Source organism: Manis javanica, chromosome 14 (assembly GCF_040802235.1).
Source record: "Manis javanica isolate MJ-LG chromosome 14, MJ_LKY, whole genome shotgun sequence".
Taxonomy (NCBI): Eukaryota; Metazoa; Chordata; class Mammalia; order Pholidota; family Manidae; genus Manis; species Manis javanica.
This window is the reverse complement of record NC_133169.1, coordinates 93780377-93800963: the sequence shown is the minus strand read 5'-3', so window position 1 is coordinate 93800963 and position 20587 is coordinate 93780377. Positions and strand designations below refer to the sequence as shown.

General features: G+C 43.5%; 1 protein-coding gene across 10 annotated transcripts in view; it reads left to right on the top strand.

Moving 5' to 3' along the window:
- SH3TC2 (SH3 domain and tetratricopeptide repeats 2) overlaps positions 1 to 20587 on the top strand; it is a 54000-nt gene that overhangs the window by 10771 nt on the left and 22642 nt on the right. For 6 of the 10 annotated variants that reach the window (XR_005057994.2, XR_005057995.2, XR_012125243.1 and 3 more), the window contains 7 exons: positions 4273 to 4371; positions 8036 to 8163; positions 11031 to 11136; positions 12572 to 12715; positions 13745 to 13946; positions 14711 to 14784; positions 16904 to 17099. Coding sequence is in view for 7 of the 10 variants with exons in the window: in XM_037006197.2 (XP_036862092.2) it covers positions 4273 to 4371; positions 8036 to 8163; positions 11031 to 11136; positions 12572 to 12715; positions 13745 to 13946; positions 14711 to 14784; positions 16904 to 17099 (949 nt within the window). In the remaining 3 variants the exon portion in view is untranslated. Of the gene's footprint in view, positions 1 to 4272; positions 4372 to 6595; positions 6743 to 8035; positions 8164 to 11030; positions 11137 to 12571; positions 12716 to 13744; positions 13947 to 14710; positions 14785 to 16903; positions 17100 to 20587 lie in introns of all 10 variants that reach the window. The other 4 variants (XM_073221998.1, XM_073221999.1, XM_037006198.2 and 1 more) reach the window with 2 other exon arrangements.

Genomic DNA, 20587 nt, shown 5'->3' with positions numbered 1-20587 from the left:
CTGAAGGCGTCTGGGGAATTGGCTCTTTCTCCTCCAGAGTCACATAGTCTAGAGGACATCAGAATCCCCAAGACGTTAGTCAAAAATGTGTGTGTCCAGACGCCTATATATTCTGAGGCAGAGTAGGTAGAGAAGGGCTCCAGGGATATTTTTAAATTCATTTTTTAATAAAATTTACCATTCATACAGAATTGTGCATGGAATTGTATATGTGTTCAGCTTGGTGAATTTTTACAAGGTGAATATATCCATCTATGCTGCTTCCTGTGATTGTAATTCATTTATTCCCACTGCTCTATTGTATTTAATTGCATATAGTGCTATTTACTATCCAGTCCAGTGTAGGTGGACATTTGGGTGGTTTCCAGGCTTTGGCCGTTACATATACTGCTGCTCTGAATATTTTAGCAGATATTTTCTGGTGAACATATGTATGTATTCTTTTTTATTTATCTAGGAATGGAATTGCTGAATCTTAGTATATGTGTATGTTCACCTTGAATTGATACTAAGAGTTTTCCAGAGTAAGAATTTCCAAACCATATTCTCATAATTTCTGTGTATGGGAGTTCTAGTTACGGTGTATCCTTGTAAACATGTGGCTTTATCTGTCTCTCTCAGTCTCTGTGTGGTGTGCCACTGCAACTTTAATTTTCATTTCTGATAAGCTTGTGAAATTTTTCATAAATTTATTGGACACTTGAATGTTGTCTTTGATGAAAAGCCTACCCCAGCCTTTTGCCGACTTTTCTAGGAGGTTGCCCACCTCTTTCTTAAAGATTTTTAGCAATCTTTATACAACTGGACTCAAATTCTTGCATGAATATCCATATTCTTTTTCTTCTACTTTGTCACCTTTCACTCTCCTAAATGCATCTGTTGATTAACAAAAGTTCCTTATTTTAATGTATTCCAATTTATCCAGTATTTCTTTTGTGGGTAGTGGTCTTTCCATTCTGTTTAGGAAATAACTGGCTACTTCAAGTCACACAGATATTCTTCTATATTTTTCTACAAGATTTTTTTCTTGTACAGGCAACTTTTTGAAAACAAACATCTAAGTGATTCTGATGCAGACAGTCTATAAATCACATTCTGTGAAACTGAAATTTTCTGGTCTAAACCTCACACATCCTTTATGAGCCGCATGCCCCGGCCTGTCCCCACACCAGGTCTGCCCTCCTGGACTTCCTTCTCCAAGATGGCCTGTCCTCATGGGCCCTCACCAGCCTCAGGCCATTGTCTCTCCTGCAGTCTTACAGTGTGGACACACTCTCGAAGCTTGCTGGAGCCAGGTGTCACTGAGTGGCCGACAGGCAGTGTGGGGACTGTGGTGGCCAAAGAACAAATGCTCCATGGAGGGGCCGCAGCCACCCAGCCCCAGCTGACCGCTGCCACACGAGGGCCCCGGGCTACAGATCTTCTAGTTTCCAGAGCCAAGCCAAGCATTGGGTTGTGTAAAGTGCTCTGATTTCTCAGTGATGCCAAGCAACTCAAACTGTGAAAATTCACTGTGTGGGGAAAGACAGAAAGAAAAGGGGAAGGAAGGGAGGGAGGGAGAGAGGATCTTGTGGATTTGCTGTGGCTTATAGGTGGGCAGGCTGCCACTGCAGGCACCATCTTGGGACCAGCAGCAGTGCCACCTGGGTGAACATTAAAAATGCAGAGCCTCAGGCTTTCAACTACTGAGGCAGAATCTGTACTTTACCGATATCCCCAAGGGATTCATATGCACCCTGAAGATTGAGAAGCACCAATACAGACATGTGGTTCTCAACACTGGCTCAAATTAGAATCGTTTGCGGAACTGAAAAAAAACATTCCTGTGTCTGGGAGGCACTACAAACCACATGAATCAGCATTTTCAGAGATGGAGCCTAGCTAGGCACTGGCATTTGTAAAAAGCAGCCTGGGTGACTCAAATAGGCAGCCAGGGCTGAGAAGTATTAACTTAGAGCAGTCCCTCATTTATGAGTGGAGAAAGTGAAATCTCAAAAAGTGGACACATGAAATGTCTTGTCCAAGATCACGTAACTAATGTATGGGAGAATCTGATCTGTGTTTAACCTTGAATCTCATGATTCCCAACTCAGTGCCTTTTTGCTACAGTTACTTTGAGTTCCTGGGGGCAGAACTTCAAAATGACCCTGTTTAGGTTCAGGGATAGCTCATTACTGCCAGCTTTCCAGCTGAACTGCTTAGCTTTCTGCACTGAACCCCTAACAGGCTTGACTGATGAAGAGCGGTGAGCTGATGGACCCCGCCTTCTGCCTCTTCAAGCCAAATCCATCTTATTCTCCCTATCTGTCACCCAAAAGAGTGCTACCTGCTTCTACTGTAAAGAAATAGAAGGTCCTCTGCTTGGGTCTCAATCTTGCTGCACAGGCCCAGGATGGAGGCAAAGATTCTGGCAGCTAGATGAGGATTTGGGTTCAGCCTTAATCAGCAGTGAGTGGATGGGGTGTGATGACCCTGTCCCTTACCACTCTCAGGCTGTGTCAACAGAAGCACAAGTCGGAATGCAGAATCAGTACACCGGCTTGGCTCTCACCAGCATGATTTCACCATCAAAGAAACTGGGAGAATTAGATGAGTGACTCACCAATACTGGCTGAGCCAAGATTCCTAGCCTCTCTTTCTAGGACCAGGTAATGCTCATAATGCGGTGAAGTCTTTGAGCAGTTTCATGGTAAAAAAGACAGAGTACGAGACAAGTGCTGGGCATAGAAGCCACAGGGCATAAATCTGCAAAGAAGTAAAAAGCTAACCTTTTCAAACAATATGGCCTCTCTCTCACTTACCAACTTTACATCTCCCTGTAAGGCCCCGGAAGATGACTGGTTAGCCAGAGACGGGTAAGATTCCTCAAGGGAGGAACAACCTAAGACAGGCACAGTCGCAGGGGGACCATCAGGTGAGAAATTGGGGATCAACAGTGGTGAGGCTTAGAACCTCACCCCCCCCTGTTTTGAGAGAAATCTGCATCCGTGGATGTTTTATTGCCCTTGTCTAGCTCGGATTAGCACATAGTCTACAGGCACACACCTGATCATCTACAATTGCTCTCTTACAACACTAAACCATGTTTTCTACCTTTATCTTGCATCTACTTACCACGTCAGCATTTTATTAAAAATAAAAAAAATAATAATAATAAAGGGAGAAATGTGGGATCCACATATAAATCAAGTATAAAAATCAAACAAATATTCATATTTGACCTGATTGTTTATAATTCATAATGCGTGATCAAAACCGAAAGTTTCTGTGACGACTGCCCTTGTACTGTTCACCATGTAAGAACTTATTCACTATGTAAGAATTCATTCACCATGTAAGAACTTGTTCGTTATGCTTCAGAAGATTGGAGACTGACAAGAATTAGGCTTGGGGTGGATTAATGACTGTGCATTGAGCATTGACTCCCCTATACAGAATTTTATTGTTGTTAACAACCATTTGATCAATAAATATGAGAGATGCCCTCTCAAAAAACAAACAAACAAAAAAAAAGACAGAGTAACCTTGAGTTCTCTTATATTTTGGGAATACCACAAAGGAGGCAGACATTCCTTCACAATATTTGTGAAATTCCCTTCTATTCCGTTATATCCACCACCTCACACTTAATAGCTGCCCTTCCTTCTCTTTTCAACTCTCAGCCATCATAAGAACCTCCCTCACCCTAGCCTGTGCCATGAGCATCTTTCTTCTCTGTTTCACTCCAATTCTACAGCTGCAAAGACAGGAACTGCATAGAGATCTGGGGAGGACAGAAGTCCCATATAGGACTCTAGTGGGGAGACAGAAGGGTAGTTTAGGGACAATCACACACTTCAGGGCACTGATAACCATGCCCCGGCTACCCCCCTAGTGATGCCAGTCTCCCTTGCTCTGCTCCAGCACGGCCGCCGCTCACCCATCGGCCTTAAACCTTGCTGCAGTCAGATGTAATGACCTTGTAAGCTGAACATATAGCTGAGTACCTTCAAGGTACTTAGCCACGGGACTCAGTCTGACCTGGAGTAGGAACCTGTATTTTTTAAAAATAAAATGGGGGCACCCAGGCTGCTCTAGGATTGAGATACCATGTATGGCAGTTCTTTGATAACAGTTGAGTACCAAACAATGATAAGATAATATTGATAACAATTAGAATCCTCCATGTCACCAGCCCTGGAAAAAAACAATATCACTTGCCAGAAACTTGTAGTGTACACTTACCACTTGCTTACACTCTTACAAATGAATCTTTCATTTGATCTCCTCCAGGTAAAGAAACTCCTTCCAAGGATCTGACCATATCAAGTGAATTTATATCCTCATCTGAAGATAAGGAAAAATGTTTCGTGCCACAGAACATGACCCCAGGTATCTAAAGCTCAAAGGCAAACCCTGTTTTTTAAAAAAGATATTTTCCATGTAGGATATTGTATTACTCCTTTATCTCTCTTATCTGCAGGCTCCGTCCCTCTAATTCTTTCTAGGCATCACCACCAAATGCATTTTTGTGGGTATGACCTTGACTGTGATATTGATTTGTTCATAAATCTTCCAGTGCTTTCTGTTGCCAGCAAGATTAAGTTAAACCTTCTCAGGCTGACACTCAAAGCTTTTCACAATCTGGCACATATTGGGAGTGCCATCATATTTGCTATGTTGAAGAGAGTACATTGTTATTTCAATTTTTAAGGTGCTGAAAAGCAGGGGAATTTTTAAAAATAATTTTGTGTTCTACATAGTACCTAAAAGAGTCCTTTGTACATAACTGGTGTCCAGAAAATGTTTGGTAGATAAATACATAAATAGTTAAATAAATATGTGGAAGTCACATTTGTGTTCTATACAGTGCCTAATAGAGTACATTGTATACAGCTCGTTCTCAATAAGTACTTGTTAAGCAAATGAGTAAGTGAATAAAGGGTCAAGTATGTGAGCTAACATTGGTTGAGGAGAAGAGCATCTGTATGAATCTTTCAGAAGCAGAAAAAGATTTGGAAACTGGTGTGAAAAAAACTCTTACTCTCAATACACATTTCTTGCAAGGTTTCCCTTAAGAGACCTCAGTGAAGCTGACAGAGAGAGCTGTCCTCAGAGGGAGCTGTACCTGGGCTGCCCCTTGTACCAGGCACTGGGGATGCACCTGTATATGGCTCAGTGTCTGTGGTACAGCAACAGGGGCGGTTTTTTGAGAGCAAATCATGTGCCAAGCAAGTGCTGTGTGATCCCTACAAGGTTCTTCTCCGCTCCAGGAGGTGTCACCAAACTCTCCATTTCGAAGGTGACAAATGGCATTTCAGAGAGGGTGGCCGTTTCTGCACACAGTCACTGGGTGATGACAAAGGGACTCAAACCCCAGTTCTTGTTCATGACCACCGTGCTCCACTGCCCCTCCAGACATGTGCTTCTCTCTGGCACACAAAATACAGATGTGTGAAAAACGTTGTAAAGGGCATAAATCATGTAAATAAATATCGTTTAAATGTCTTACCAGATACTTTTTTTCCCAATTTTAAATTCTGTCAAACTGCTTGGCTGACAATGAGGAAAACCTTGCCCTCTGTTTCATGCTATTATGTCAATCTGCTTATCTGTCTGTCAGCTTGGGCCCCCCTTGAAAAAAGCTGAAAAAGCTGAATCACCATCTGTTGTTCCATGAATGCAATGGACTCAGCATTTGCCTTATCAATGCATGAAGGCCAATGAACAATGGGTACGTGTAGGTGGGACTTAACCCACCGAGTCTGAACTTGTCCGTCTTTCAGCATTTTCTGCCATGATGCTCTTTCCAGGAAGGTCATGGGACGAGAAGGGGAAACTCGGTTCCAGCTGCCAGCCTCTCCTTTATGTGGAAGGATAGCAGACAGAATCAATCAGATTCGTTATCTGTGATTAAATGGCTGGTTATCAGAAGGATTAAACAAATGACAAAATGCACCTCACATTAAAACTAGAGCAAACTGGATTTATTCCCCCCTTCTGTTGATGCAGAGGGCACTGTAGGATTCCACGGAGGCCCAAGGTGTGGCTCTGAGTGTCAACTCTCACTGGTTGAGATCTCAAAAGCATTTTGCTTATTTAAATCCAGGTCTTTTGAGTTGCATATCCATGGATTCACCTGCTTGGCAAAGAGTTTCACACTGAAGGGTCTGTCCTTCATCAGGGGCTAGAAAGAGGTTCTAGAGGGGAGTTTGGAGCAGTCTTTGGAAGGACAGGTGAGATAGGCTTGGTGATGAGGAATCACAGGATCAGGGTCAAGGTTAATTACAAGTGTCACTGCATGAGGGCAGAGAGCAGGGATTGGAGTACTGGGTGGGGATAGGGAGTCTGGGAGGGGCAACACCTGACACTCATTGGATTTATTGAACATGTATGTACCAGGCACTGGACACAAGGCTTATGTGCATAATCTTGTTTAATAAGCCTCTTAAAACTCCCGTGGGACAGGTACTCTAAAGGCCATCTTGCTAACGAGAAACGTCAAGAGCAGAGAGGTAATTAACTGTTGAGGGTGGTGCAGTGAGTGAGGGAGGAGCTCAGCCTTAAGCCTGGGTTTGTGTGACTCCTCCTCCCTGGGCTTCGCCTCCTCCTGCAGACCAGAGCTGACCAGTGAGGCTGCCGGAGGGCCAGATGGGACTGACGAAGACAGAGGGCTTGGCTGAGGTCAGAACACCGGCCCCGGAGGAACGGACTCGGGCCAGGAGCGGAACAGACAGCTCCCCGAGGCTCACACAAACGTCAGGTCAGTTGGGTGTGCCGCGCTGGAGCTGGTCTGCAGCCATAGCGCTTGAGGACTTACAGGTCAAAGCCAGGCCTTTGAAAGCTAGGAGTCCAGGCTGCCTTGTGGGCCCAGGCCAGCTCGAGAGGGGCCGTCTCTCATGTGCTCAGGAATTTGCAAAGGCCCTGGCAAGTTAAGGCTAGAAGAGAGACCTCCGCCGGGTTGTTCCCTCCGGTACCTTCTTGGTGCCTTGTGCTTGCTACTGATTAACGGAGTTGCTACTTACTAATTAAACAAGACATGGCAAAGTGCAATCATGAGATGAATCTCCTCAGTGTGGTCTTTTCACCACCTCTGTCCAAAGGTGTTTCCCACCCTCCAGCTGCTCCATCACTCTGTTACATTTTTGTAAAAAATTTTACATTTTTTTTTTTAGATAAGTATTTTTTATTGAAGGGTAGTTGAGACACAGTATTACATTAGTTTCAGGTGTACAACACAGTGATTCAACATTTATATATATGATAATTCTAGGTACCAGCTATCACCATACCAAGTTGTTACAATAAAAAATTTCACATTTTTTAATAACACTTCTCTCCATCTGAAATTATCGTATCCATGGAACTGGTTACTTGTCAAGAAGAGAAGCTCCGTGAGAACAGGGACCATGTCTATTTGGCTTTCTGCTGTATCCCGGCATCTAAAACAGCTTCTGCTTGCCACTGCTGGTTAAAGGAATGTGTGCTTCGATGAAATGAAAGATAGACTTTAACACACTAACCGACTTCCCTGACAGACACTAATAAACGCACTATCAGGAAGAGGTTAGAGAAAGGTATGTGTGTATGTACAATGCGTAATATAGAATATTACATATTCTAAATCTGACATATAAATACATTTCCAATAAACATAGATATGTCAGTATTAATTCAAATCTTCATAGACCATTCACAGGAGGAAATACATGTCCTAGCTGGTTCCGTGTTGCCACTGTGACCTCGCTGCTAGGCAGTGTAGGAATAAACCTCTTCCGAAGAAGAAATAACCAACCTGAATGCAGCAGCTTCTGGGATTGCAAAGACTGTCCCCAACTCCCTCTAGAATCTCCCTCCAAATGGCCCCTGATGAAGGACAGCCCTTCCATATGCACCTCCTTGCCATGCATGTGAACCCATGGATGTCCTGGATTCCTCTAATTAATGAGGATGCACCAATTTAGGGTTCAGGTGTGGGAACCAGGGGGGATTCACCTAATTCTTTCTGCTCCTTACTTGCCTCTCCAGCCGACCCTTTCCCTCTGTTCTCTCTAAGATCTGGCGCTCCCCTTCACTGTGAGGAGCCGCTCCAGGAGGTGTGTGAATGGCCGCTTGCAGGAAGCGGCCAGGAGGCGGCTCTGGGCACTGGAGAATGAGGACCAGGAGGTGCGTGCGCTGTTTAAGGTGAGCGTGGCCTGAGCGGGGCGGACTCTGAGCTGCCTCCTGTCTGTCCACCGTGGGCTCGCAGCGTCTAGGGCGGCGACAGGAATAAAGCAGGCCCCCAAGAAAACCTCTGACTGAACCAATCAGTGGATGAAAATGCACACATTCTCTGCTCAACGAGAATGTGCAGGAACTCAGAATGCGACGATCCCTGGAGTTGCAGCGTCAGAGAAAACTGTCAAATTTGTCCTTACTAGTTGTGTGACCTTTGGCAAGTTACTTAACCTCTGTAGAATGGAAATGGTACTACCTAGCTCAATAAGCCTACTTTCTTTAATATGGAAAATTCGGACTTCATTGTTTTATTATTGTTATAAAACATACATAATATAAAATTTCAATATAAATAACCTTAAGTACAATTCAGTGGCATTAAGTGCATTCACAGTGTTGTGTAATCATTACCACTATCCTTCCCGGAACTTTTTTATCATCTCAAACTGGAGCTCAGGACCCACTAAGCAATAACTCTCCTCTATCCCTAACCCTCAGCCACTGGCAATCACTAAGCATACCTTATTTTAAATGCCCAAATTACCAATCAGCGTTTAATGACTATAAATATTAGAATGAGAGGAGGAAAAGACAATAAAGTAAATAAACCAGTTTCTCATCTTTCATGGTGGGTAGATGGGATCTTGTCAAACTGCTTACAGGTTAGGAGGGCTCCCTAGGAGAACTGAACTCAGAAATGGTTGCAAGTTGTTAGAACTAGAGGGGGAAGAAGGAGACCATTACTTAATATGATAAACTAATGTTCTAGTTATTTTTACAGTCTCTGTATTAATTGGATATAAATGAAAGAGAGAAACAGGCTCTACTCACCTGTCATGTAACAAAAATGGTCGTGTCTGCTTTGATGGGTGGAGCAAACAAGAGGGTCACACAGAGAGCTTGGCTCCGTGCTCAGGTGGGGGCTGGCGCCCCCTAAGAAGTAGATGAAGTATAAACAGTAGTTTGCATTTTTAAATTTCCAGAATTCAGAAGCTTGGAGGCGGTAGATGCTAATTGGCACCGTGGAGTTTCTTCTGATGTGAGTCACTGTTGGCACGCCCGAGGGCTGGGTGTGGCTGAGTGTCCCTGCCCGCTGGGCTGCGGGGTGAGCTGGAAGCTTCGGTCCGAGGCCGGGAGTGCGCCGGACCGCATGTCCAGTCAGGGCGCCACACCCTCCTCGCCGCGTCCCCTGCCTGGGCGCCACACTCCTTGGTCACGGCACAAAGGTGGTGCCACATTCTAGGAAACCCGAGGTGCCGTTTGATTAGAAACTGCACCGCTCTGTTATGTATCTCCAAGAAAGCAAGTGAATACTGCCAACCAAGTATGATACCAGGCTTCCTTACCTTGTATTTCCATAACGGTTAAATGTGGTAAAAGCGCATGTAAGAATGGATTAAGTATCATGATTATCTTTTTTTCACAGGGATATGGTGCGAGTTGAACGAGGCATTGCTCACAAAGCTCTTGGCTAAGCGCCTGGCAGTTAGTCAATTCCCTGTGAATCAGTTTTCGCCCTGAACCTCTTCCCTGACTCCCAGGACCTACATCCTGCAGGGATCCAGGGCCTCCCGGGGCCTGGCCTGAGAAAGCCGCGGGCTCGGCTCTGCTGACCTCAGGGGCTCCGCCTCCGGGTCCTCATCTCTTGTCCCGGCAAGCTCACCCGAGAACAGGGCTCCGGGATTGACCTCGGGTGGCCATATCTGGCCTGGGGGAGAGGGATGTCCCGCCCACCACATGTTACAGTTCACCCAGAAGCTTGGACAGCAGTGGAGAAAGGGTTTAGGGGAAAACCAAGTATGGGCAGTGATTTCGGCCAGCTTTGTCAGGGATTTCAAAGAGGGGAGGGGCTTGCAGGCCGCGCACATGGATTGGCACAGCCTTTCTGGGGCGCTTTGCCTTCCTGCATTTTAGGTCTGAAAATGTGAATATCCTTGCATTTCTAACCACACTTCTCAGAACTACTTGGGTAAACAATCAAAGATGTGTACAAAGATTTAGCAACGGGATGTTTATTACAGTACCGTTGAGGATATTAAAAAATTAAAACAACTCAAATATCTGACCATAAAAGAATTTTAAGAATTAACTATGTTAATGCAGCAGTGACATATGTAACCATTTGAAATGATGTTGATGATTTAATGATACGGGAGATGGTTTATACAATATTGTTTAGTAACAAAATAAGATTACAGAACAATTTGTGTAACAGGATTCTACTTATACATAAAAAGTTACATAGAAACTCACGTATAGGAAAAAAGATTCCTAGTTAATACAGCAAAGTATTAATATTGGTGATTTCTAGAAGGGATTGTGGATGATTTTTATTTTTGTGTGCTTTGATTTTTCTGTTTGCCAGCTTTATAAAAATAATTAGACTTGGAAGCAGCATCAAATGTGTTTCCAAGGTGCCTTCTATGATTTACCCTCCACCTTTCCTGATAAGCCTTTTCTTTTTCTTGTTACACAAAAGGTAGTAGAACTATACACAGTAGAACTGCACACAGTTCTATAGCCCAGTTTATTTTTGTTGTTGCTGTTGTTCCACTTAGCAGAGTATATTTGGAGGCTATATCAGTACACAAAGAGTTTCTTCATTTTTTTATAATACCATACAATATAATACCATAATATTCCATTAAATGGATGAACCATGATTCATTTTAACTAGTCTCCTACTGATGGACATTTAAGTTGCTTTCCTTTTTTATTTTAGGTGATGTGAAAACCAACACCACAATCCAGAAACTCATGCAGAACATTTTGTGCTTGTGTGAGTGTGTTAGGACACTGTCAACCCAGGCTGACGCGTTGTTCTCTCTATTCAGGACCTCTCAGCCAGGTTGGTGGGTATCCAGTCCCAGAAGGCCCAGTTCCTCATCACCTTCAAAACCATGGAGGAAATTTGGAAGTTCTCCACTTACTTGAACTTAGGTAAGACGAGGGGCAGGTAGATGGAGGAGCAACTATGTATGTCACAGCTCAGCCAATTTGTAGGGCTTGACATTAAGGAATGGGTCTGGTAATTGAAAGAGGTCAAGCCTTAACATGGATGGTCAACTTTTTTTTTTTTTTTTAGATATCACAAACTGCCTGGAACTAAATCTATCAAATACTAATTCTTACTCTAAAATGCCACCATGTGCAATACTTCTTTGTTTTCAGGGCAAGACTTCTTTCTTAGGTAATCAACCAATCAGCAAACAGTGATTGGTCACCTACTAAATTCAAAGGACTGAGGCAGGTGCAAAGGTGATGGGTTTTTTTTTAAAAAAAGAGAGGAACCCGTCTTGAATAAGATCAAAGTAGCTGCTCGAAATAGTAAAGTTCCCTGATACTTTATCCCATGCTTCTGGAAAAGAGTAAAAGAAAGAGATGAGAGAGTTACCTGCTGGAGGGGCCTCACATCGCAGGGTTTCCTAGAGGGTAAAGGAGTCACCTTAGAGCGCAGCACCAGGCCTGCTGGGATGGGAAACGGCTCGCTTCTCCACTCCACGGAGAATGACTCCTGACAGGGAGATGTCAAATCCAAAGCAAACGCATCTCCCAGGAAATGCTGGGTTCCATGTGACTCACACAGGAAGCGACCTTGTGCAGGGGAGGGTCAAGATGGCTCCCAGCCAGAAGGTGTGACTTCTCCTCTCGCAGTGGTGATGATTCCACTTTTCACGTCACACGTCTTTTGTGACCATCAGAGGCTCTCACTATTCCAGGTGTGCTCCAGGGACCTGCGGCACTGGCCTCATGTGGGGCTTGTTAGAAAAGTAGAATCCCAGGCCCCACCCACACCTAGTGAACCAGCATCTGTGTTTTAATAAGGTTCCCATGTGACTTGTGTGCACATTAAAGTACAAGAAGTACAATTACAAAAGATAAACGAGGCCCTAACTAGGTACAATGGAAAGTCAGAAAGGAAAGAGATGGGTTTTTGCATCTTAAGAAAGAAAGTTTAAAAAGAAGCAAAATTGTCATACAAATAATTCACATTTACAGGTATGTTTAAAATGCTAAACAGAACTGCAGTTTCCATAGTTTCTAGTCTGGTTTAACAGGGAGAGCTTACTGGGCGTGGGTGAGGGAGAGGGTCAGAGTAGGGATGTAAAGTGAATCCTGATTCCCTTGCGGCCATGGACAACCCCTAGCCACTGTGTCCTCAGCTACGAGAATGTAAGCCTCAAATCAGGAGAATTGTAAGGGAAAACCAAGAATTCACAGAGGCAAAATTGTCATCTTGGAGATTCCTCCATGGATATACTTGAAAGAGGTAACTAGGCTTAGTCACTCATTACTCATTTATGAAGACCCGATAAATGTTAAAAATGGTGAGTATCATTTTTAAATGACTTACATTTCCCAAATGACTTCTCAGGCTATGTATCTGTGTGTCTGGAGCATCTCCTCTTTGACCACAAGTACTGGCTCAACTGGAGACTGGTGGAGGATACAGAGATCCACGTGTCTGTAGATGATACACACCTGGAAACGATATACCTGGGACTTCTGATTCAGGAAGGTGAGCATGGAGTAGGGGTCTTATGTGGACATTTATTATCAGAGTACTTGAAATAATTAGGGTACAAAGGGAAGCAAAACCAGTGAAACATGAAAATATTCATGAATGAACCCACCTGTTACAATATTACTCCAAATATCTTTCTCAGTGACATCTCACTGACATCACATGAACAGCTGTGTTGGCTGGTCTCACTGATGACGTTAGAACCACAGGGGGAGTTGTAAAGAGACACCCGTACCAAGGCTCCACCCAAGCCAATGAGATCTCCAGAGGTGGGGGCCAGGCTTTGGGATTTTTTGAAAGTTGCCCAGGTAATTCTAATGTGCATCCAAGACTGAGAATCACTTTTCTAAACATATGATATCATTTGATTGTAAAATAAAATGGCAAATCTTACAAAACTGAAAGATTTTATGAAATGAAGGAAAATGATGTTGGGGAACCGTGTGAAGCACCCACCAATCTATTTACAAGGAAGGATCCAATTGGGGCTACAGCCGACCAGTTAACAACTGGTGGCATCACAGACCCACTGAAAGAGTCAGATTTGTATAGAATATTGTGCAAAATGAGTCTCTTTAGGAAAACATCGTACAATTCACAAGTGAAGGAAAGAATTTCATACTGTTCTACTATAAAATTTAGTTGGAGAAATTATATTCACCCAAGTCAACTTTATTTACTGTTTTTGGTCCTAAGATTAAACATGAGGTTGCAATTTCAACTGAAGTCCAACTGAATGTCCTTTCCTAAGAGTTCCTTTCATTTTTTTTCAAGGGGAAGTCCCAATTAGACCTTACTCTCACAAATTATTCAGACTTCAGGTGTCTCTTTTAAGTGAGTTCCTCGTCTGTGGCTTTTTTACCTGGTACCTGTATTCCTGGGAATACAAGCACTTCCTGTCCTCTGTGTACTTTACTCCCAGGAAGGAAAGTGTCTGGGCTCTGCCTAGAAAGGTTCCATTGTGTGATAATTCCCTGTTCATTTCCTGCTACTCCTTGCAAGGGCTTTTCTCATTGCCTCCAGGCCACTTCTTCTGCAGAGCCACGTGCTCTGTGGCTCAGCCAGCTGAAAAGGAAGGAGAGTGCTTGACACTTTGCAAGAATGAGTTAATCTCAGTGAAGATAGTCGAAGGTGGATCCGAGTGGGAAGGCGTGTCCTTGGTGACGGGTCAAAGGGGCCTGGTGCCCGTGTCGGTCCTGGAACCCCTGCCACTCCCTTTCCACCAGTGAGTAGCTGCCTGCATCGCGGGAGAAGTTCTGCACAAAACAGAGTAGGCATGCTTGCACATATGGGCATCCACAGTGCCCGGGAGGGGACAGGATCTGGGTGGCTTTTTGTCTTGTTATTTTTTCCACCAATCAAGGTTTGCACGGTTTGGTGACACTGGAGACGACTCAGAATTTCAGAAGAACCTTGTCCCTAAGAGGGAATGAACTGCCTGGTCTCTGAGGCAGGGTCTGTCGTGTAGGGCCTGGGGACCATTTGTATCTGAATTACCTGGGGATTTTACTACAAGTTCAGACCCCCTGGCCCTCCTCAGACTTTCTTGGGGTTGCATCCAGGAATTTGCATTTTATGTAAGCTCCCCTTAAACATCAAGGGATGTCTTTCACACTAAATTTTGGGAATCCCTGCTGGGAGGTACTGCACACTCCAGTGGCGATAAGCATGCTCCTGGGCAATGGAACCTGTGTGTGGCTGTGGGGGAGACTCTGGACTCTGACAGTGAGAATGGAGAGGAATCCCTTGCTAGTTATTTAACTGACAAACTAATTGCAGAGCCAGAAAACATCCCAGGCCTATTGAGCTCCTCTCCTTCTGACAGTGCCCAATAAAGAGTTAAAAAAAAATAAACATTTGCCACCATTACGGTGAGAGTAATAACAACAATACTTATCATCCTCACCATCATTATTTTAACAGACTATTCTGCTAACTGTTCTAATTTTTGGAAATCCATGTTTGCAAACCCCGTGTTTCCACTGGCAGATGGTTCCTAAAGAATTATCCAGGAAGCTGTGGCCTCTCCAGGAAGAGGGATTGGACGGGCTCCTATCAGATCGGTATGGCTGAGTTCAAGAATAGTCTTGTTAGCAAGGTACTATTGCCCTGCCGACTTGCTTTTTCTGCGTGTTTGGAGTTAGGATGTGAATTCCTGTCTAGCCTCCGCCACTGGATTTGGAGAAGCCAGGTATAGTCTGGACCCGTGGGGTTCCTTGCCTGTGAAATGAAAAGCCTCAATCCGAGGCCATAGGTACAAATGCCTATGAGATGAGCAGAACACACAGATGCATGAGGGCAGGGATGGGCGATGTTCAGCAATGGTAGGGACCACAGAGGCCACATACACATGCAAAAAAAACCCCAGTGTGTGTCAAATGTGGCTTGCAGCCTGCTTGTTTTCAATCTCTGGTGAAAACCTTTTCTGACTTCCCTTAGGGTTTTGTGAAATAAATCTTGAATTTAAGAAGAGTAGAAATGCCTGGCACATAATACTCAGTAAATATTTATTGAATAAATGAATGATATATATGTATACACACACACACACTTTTTAGGTACTCTCTATATGTATGTACGTATGTGTGTGTGTGTACACATACACAAACAACTGCAAGTATAGTTGTGTCTACCTGATAGTGAACTTGAATGTTTTCTGGGTATCTAGAATACACATTCTTTTCACCTTCATTCTTAGAGTCCCCCCACCACACCTGGCACAAAGTACAATTCTGTAAGCTCCAAATCCAAATAACACTTAAAAAAAATTTTAAAAAAAGGGAATTAATGGAACCCAGGCATTGGGTCTAATCAGTACTTCACCATAAACAAAATTTTTTAGCTGTGTGAGGCAGTATGGCCTTGTGGTTAGGAACATGGGGCTGTGAAGTCTGTTCTGGGTTCAAATTCTGGCTCCACAACTTAAAAGTGGTGTGACCTCAGCCACTTCCTTCGCCTGCCCTGTGCCACAACTTCCTCACTGGTACAACGTCACCATAAAAGTCAACTCCAAATGCTATGGAACTGACCTAATGGCATCTGGAAGTCACTCAGTACAGGTTTCCTACATTGTAGATCCTGTTTGCCCACAAAGCAGTGGGAATTGCTGATCCTGAAGACACCATCAATAGAAACGTGACCAAATATGCCAGAGAAAAAAAAAGGTAGTAGCTCTAGCAGAGGAGCTAAAACAAGTATAGAAGCCAAGGTGCATAAGGGCCACCCAGCACAGGGTCAGCAGACAGAAGGGCCAACCGGCGCAGGGTCAGGGGACAGAAGGGCTGACCAGCAGAGAGAGACTTAAGTTCTAGACCCAGCTGTGCCACATAAACTCTTTGGACAAATCACATACTGTCTCTGTGCCTCCACCTTCTAATCTATAAAAGCAGGGGATTCTAAGAGTCGCTCTACCTACCCTCTGGGGTTCCTGGGAAGATCTAAGAAAGCCAACTTAAATCTATTTTGTATTCTGGATAGTACAATGCTCATGCGTATGTCATTTCTAGATCCTGCTGGGCGACTTACCAAGCTGGGTGATGACTCGTCCGAAGGGGGGTCTCCCGGACGGACCCTTAGCAGTTTCGTGTGCACCAGGGATAGGAGGCTAATGTTTGCTGAGGTTGATTAGGTTCCATGCTTTGTACACTTTATCCCTTTGACTTTTCCTAACATTCACGAGACAGGTATTCGTATTATCCCCATTTTACATTTGGGGAGACTGAGGGTCACGGTAGCCGAAGGAGCCAGACGGAAACGGAGATCCCCCCTCTGGTTCTCGTCCTGGTCGGAAGGTCTGCGGACCATGACAAAGCGTCTGGCAAACCAAGCAAACTGGGAAAGCAAGTGGGATTTCCGGTGTTCCCCCTGCTCACTTTGCTCAGCGCGAAGGCATATCCAGCATTCTGAGGTCCTCTCTGCTGCATTCGTTAAAAAGCCTCTTTTCTTTTATAAGATGATGGTGAGAGCGGATGGTAGTTCCAATCTTTGAATGTCCTTGTTTGGCAAAATTAAAAGCCAATTACCTGTATCATTCCTACCAATTTCTTCTTTGGGGGAGGATTTTACTGGTCCTTGAAGCCCTGAAGTCTGGGAACCTCGCGTTTGCCGTCGCCCTGGACGTTCCTGGAAAGCTCGGCTGTCTCTGCCTTACACGTGCCTGCTCTGTGCGCTCTCTCCCAACAGGCAGAGGGAAGTGTAAAGCCTTAAGGGGACACGAGAGGGAGGAAAAGGATGAACTGAATTTCCGCCAGGGGGAAAGCATCGAGATCATCGGCTTCGTCGTGCCCGGGCTTCAGTGGTTCATCGGGAAGTCCGTGCACTCGGGGGAAGTGGGCTTCGTCCCCACCAGGAGCGTGGACCCTGACTCTTACTCCCCAGTGTAAGTGTGACGGGGAGGCCGCTGGAATGCCCTGGAGAGGGTCCCGCCCCATCCGTGCCGGTTTGCAGAGGAGCTGCAGGGATGCACTTAGGGGAAGCGGGCTGCGGCCCCACCAGGAGCGCAGACCCTGACTCTTACTCCCCAGTGTAAGTGTGACGGGGAGGCCGCTGGGAGGCAGCGTGGCTCAGCGTGCGGAAGGCCTGGAGTCATCCCCGTGTGCTATGCAGGCGGTCTGGCCACTGGGTGTCACTCTGAGTCTGTGCTCTTCGGTGTCAGGTTTCTGAAGAAGGTTCAGCCTCTTCCAACAGGTTCCCTCCCTGGACAGGTATACCCTCCCTAAGGCGTGTTCATTCCTTCCTCCAACCATCCTCATCCGTCCCCACCCATCATCCACGCATCCTGTTTAATTAAGCCAGCAGAATATGGAGAGTGATTTCTCAGAAACCATTTGCTGAGTCAGATTTAGTCTGTGCCTTTGAAACCCGGGAAAGGGATCCTGCTTATCCGTGGGAGCACAGGTGTGGGTTTCCTTTTTCACAGCACAGATTTCAACACTAGCTACTTATTTTCACAGCAGCAGCAGCTAGAAAACCAGTTCTTAAAAGTTGTGAGAGGCATTCTCTCTGAATAGACTTTGTATTTACACGTTTGGCCAGAGTGATGTCAGGGACCTCAGAGCTCCTTGTGCTGACAGAAGGCCACATTCTTCCGGATTTTTATGCTTTTAAAAAATACTTGGGGTGTGTGTTTGTGTATGTATGTGTATTTTAATCGAAAAGCCTTTAGATATATCTGAAGACACCTTTTTATGCTTTTCTGCTTTCATCCTCTGGTTCTGATTCCCACCCCAGAAGCAAACTCTATTTGAAGTGTGTGTATCTTTCCAGTCCTTCTTCTGATACATTTTAAAAATAGGTATTTGTTCATGAACAAAAAATTACTATGGTTTTCTGTATTTTAAAATGTGTATAAATGTTTTTCTGCCACTGGCCTTTTTTTCAATTGACATTGTAAACTTAGGATTTATTCATATTTTAACAGGTAATGTTCATTTCAATAAAGTGTTACTTAAAGAAAATTTATATACTTAAATGCCTAAATTAAAAAATAAGCAAGATTGAAAAGTTAATGTGCTTAAACTAGAATAAAGAACATAGGAAGGTAGCCAGCATTTCATAGTAATAACATTAAAACAATTTGTTTCTTACATCCCTTCCTTCAGTCTTCATGTTGTTGATTGGTGTCTTCTTTATAATTCTATTTTTTGTGGCATCCATTTGGCTGATGAGAAGTTTACTTTTAGTCTCACAACCATTTATTTGTGAGTAGGCAGCTTTTTTTCTCTGTTTTTTTTTAGGTTTTGAAACTGACATTTTGCAATTGTACTATGACATGTCTAAATGTGATGTATTCTGTTACATATTTATAATAAGCTGCCCACTTCCTTCTTAATAATATATATCTGTTAGTAGTTATTGTAGCAAAGATTAGTGAGTTGTAAATACTCTCAATCTCTTGTCCTTGTTTGCCTTGAATATACTTAAAAATATACTCATAAATGATAATTTAGCTCGGTTTAGGATAACCTGCAAAGGAAGTCAGAGGAGAAAAATAACTACAAATATAAAATTTCTTATATTTTGCCAAGGTTATGTCCATTTTGTTTGTCTTTTGAGAGAATTAGTTTCTCTTTTGTTGATCATCTTCATTGTTTCTTTGTTTCCTATTTCATTAGTTTCACATTTGACTTTATTTTCTTTTACTTTGTTTTTATTTCATTAACTTATGTTCTTATCCTTTATTTTTAACTAATGTCATGAGTTGAACAGTCAAGTAATAGATAATTGAGCCCAGAAAGAAGGATTAGGAGCAATAGAAAACCTGAAAAGACCTATAACTCAAAGAAATGGAAAACATGCTAAAATTATATTATTTTTATTTATTTTGTTCAGGACTGGGTGTACTTCTTCAATGGAAGACTCAGGTCTTTCTTCAATTCTGGAAAATTCTGTCATTCTCCCTTTGAACATTGCCTCTCTCTTATTCTTTTTAGTCTCTCTCCTGGAATTCCTATTAGAGGTATGTTGGACTTGTCATTCCATCCTCAATCCTGCTTAATCAGTTCTTTTATATTTTTCATCTTTTGTTACTCTAGGCTACATTCTTTGTGATTTCCTAGGAACAATCTTCAGTTTCGCTAATTCTCTCTTCTGCTGTGACTACACCTGTTTAACTCCCTTATGTAGTCCTAATGTCCATGCTTTAATTTTCATTTCTAAAATTTATATTTTGCTTTTTTTCATATGTGCTTATTTCTGCTCACAATGTTCCATGTTTTCATTTTAAATTCTGATCATTCTTTTTATTTCATCATTTTAACCATGCTTACTATAAATTAATCTTCAAATTGTTTTTATTTCTAGTTTTTGTAGTGTTAATTTTCCTATTAGTACATCTGCAGGCTCTTTTTGTCAGTAGTTCATTTTCTTGTGTGATTTGTAGTTCTCTTAATTGAGCAACTTTTCAAAGGTTTAAAAGATTGTCTTTGCATGCATCCTGAACTGGAGAAAGCATCCCAGAGGGGCAGTTTGGGCATTTGCTTCCCCTGGAAGCTTAGGAACTCAGTGATCTAGGGCTGGTTTTTATTTTTAAGTTCTCTGACTGCAGTACCTACATTGTGCAGTGCAGATTCAGATCCCACACGTTCTAATGGTTTGAGTTCAGGTGTTTGATTTTTTTTCCAGGTGCTCAGTCACATAGAAAGTACGATCTTGACAGGCAAGTTTTCTAATCCCCCTCTTTAGGAAGTTGCAGGCCTTCCAGACTTCAGGCCACAGGGAGCGCAAAGCTCTGTGTGAGCTCATTTCAGCTTCCCTGCCTCACACAGGTCCAAAGTCGCATCTCTGTCCCTGGGTGTGTTCACGAGGTGAGCCCCAGCCTGAGGGCCAGTGCTTCTGTGGGAATGTCCTGCCGCCTGCCCAGGGTCTCTGGGCCGGCTGCTCTCACTTACCAACTTGGCTTAGTTTCTCCCTATGTTTCTGGCTCCAAGGAATTTCCCTTTCTTTCTTTAAAGTTTTAATTATACATTAAAATGTTTATCTTTGTCACATTTCAACCAGGACTTGTCTGTGTATACAGGGAAGAGTAGCCCTGTATGCAGCACTTCATATTTCTGCCGTATGCCATACCACATTCCATCTGACCCCATTTCCTTGCAAGGAAAGCCCTGCTGTAATCTGTCAAGCTTCTTGGACTCTAAATGCCTGGACTCAGGACATCAGCAGGTCAGTTGTGAGGCAACTGATGCCGAGGCAGAAAACCTCAGCTTTACCACTTTCAAGCTGAGTCATTCTGAGCATGTCACTGAATCGTGCTGAATCTTCATCTACAAATATGGATAAAAATATCTACATCACAGGGTTATCATAAAGAGAAAGTGAAGTAATAAATTTAGGAATGCTTTGTAAATTGTGAGCGTTCTATAGAAA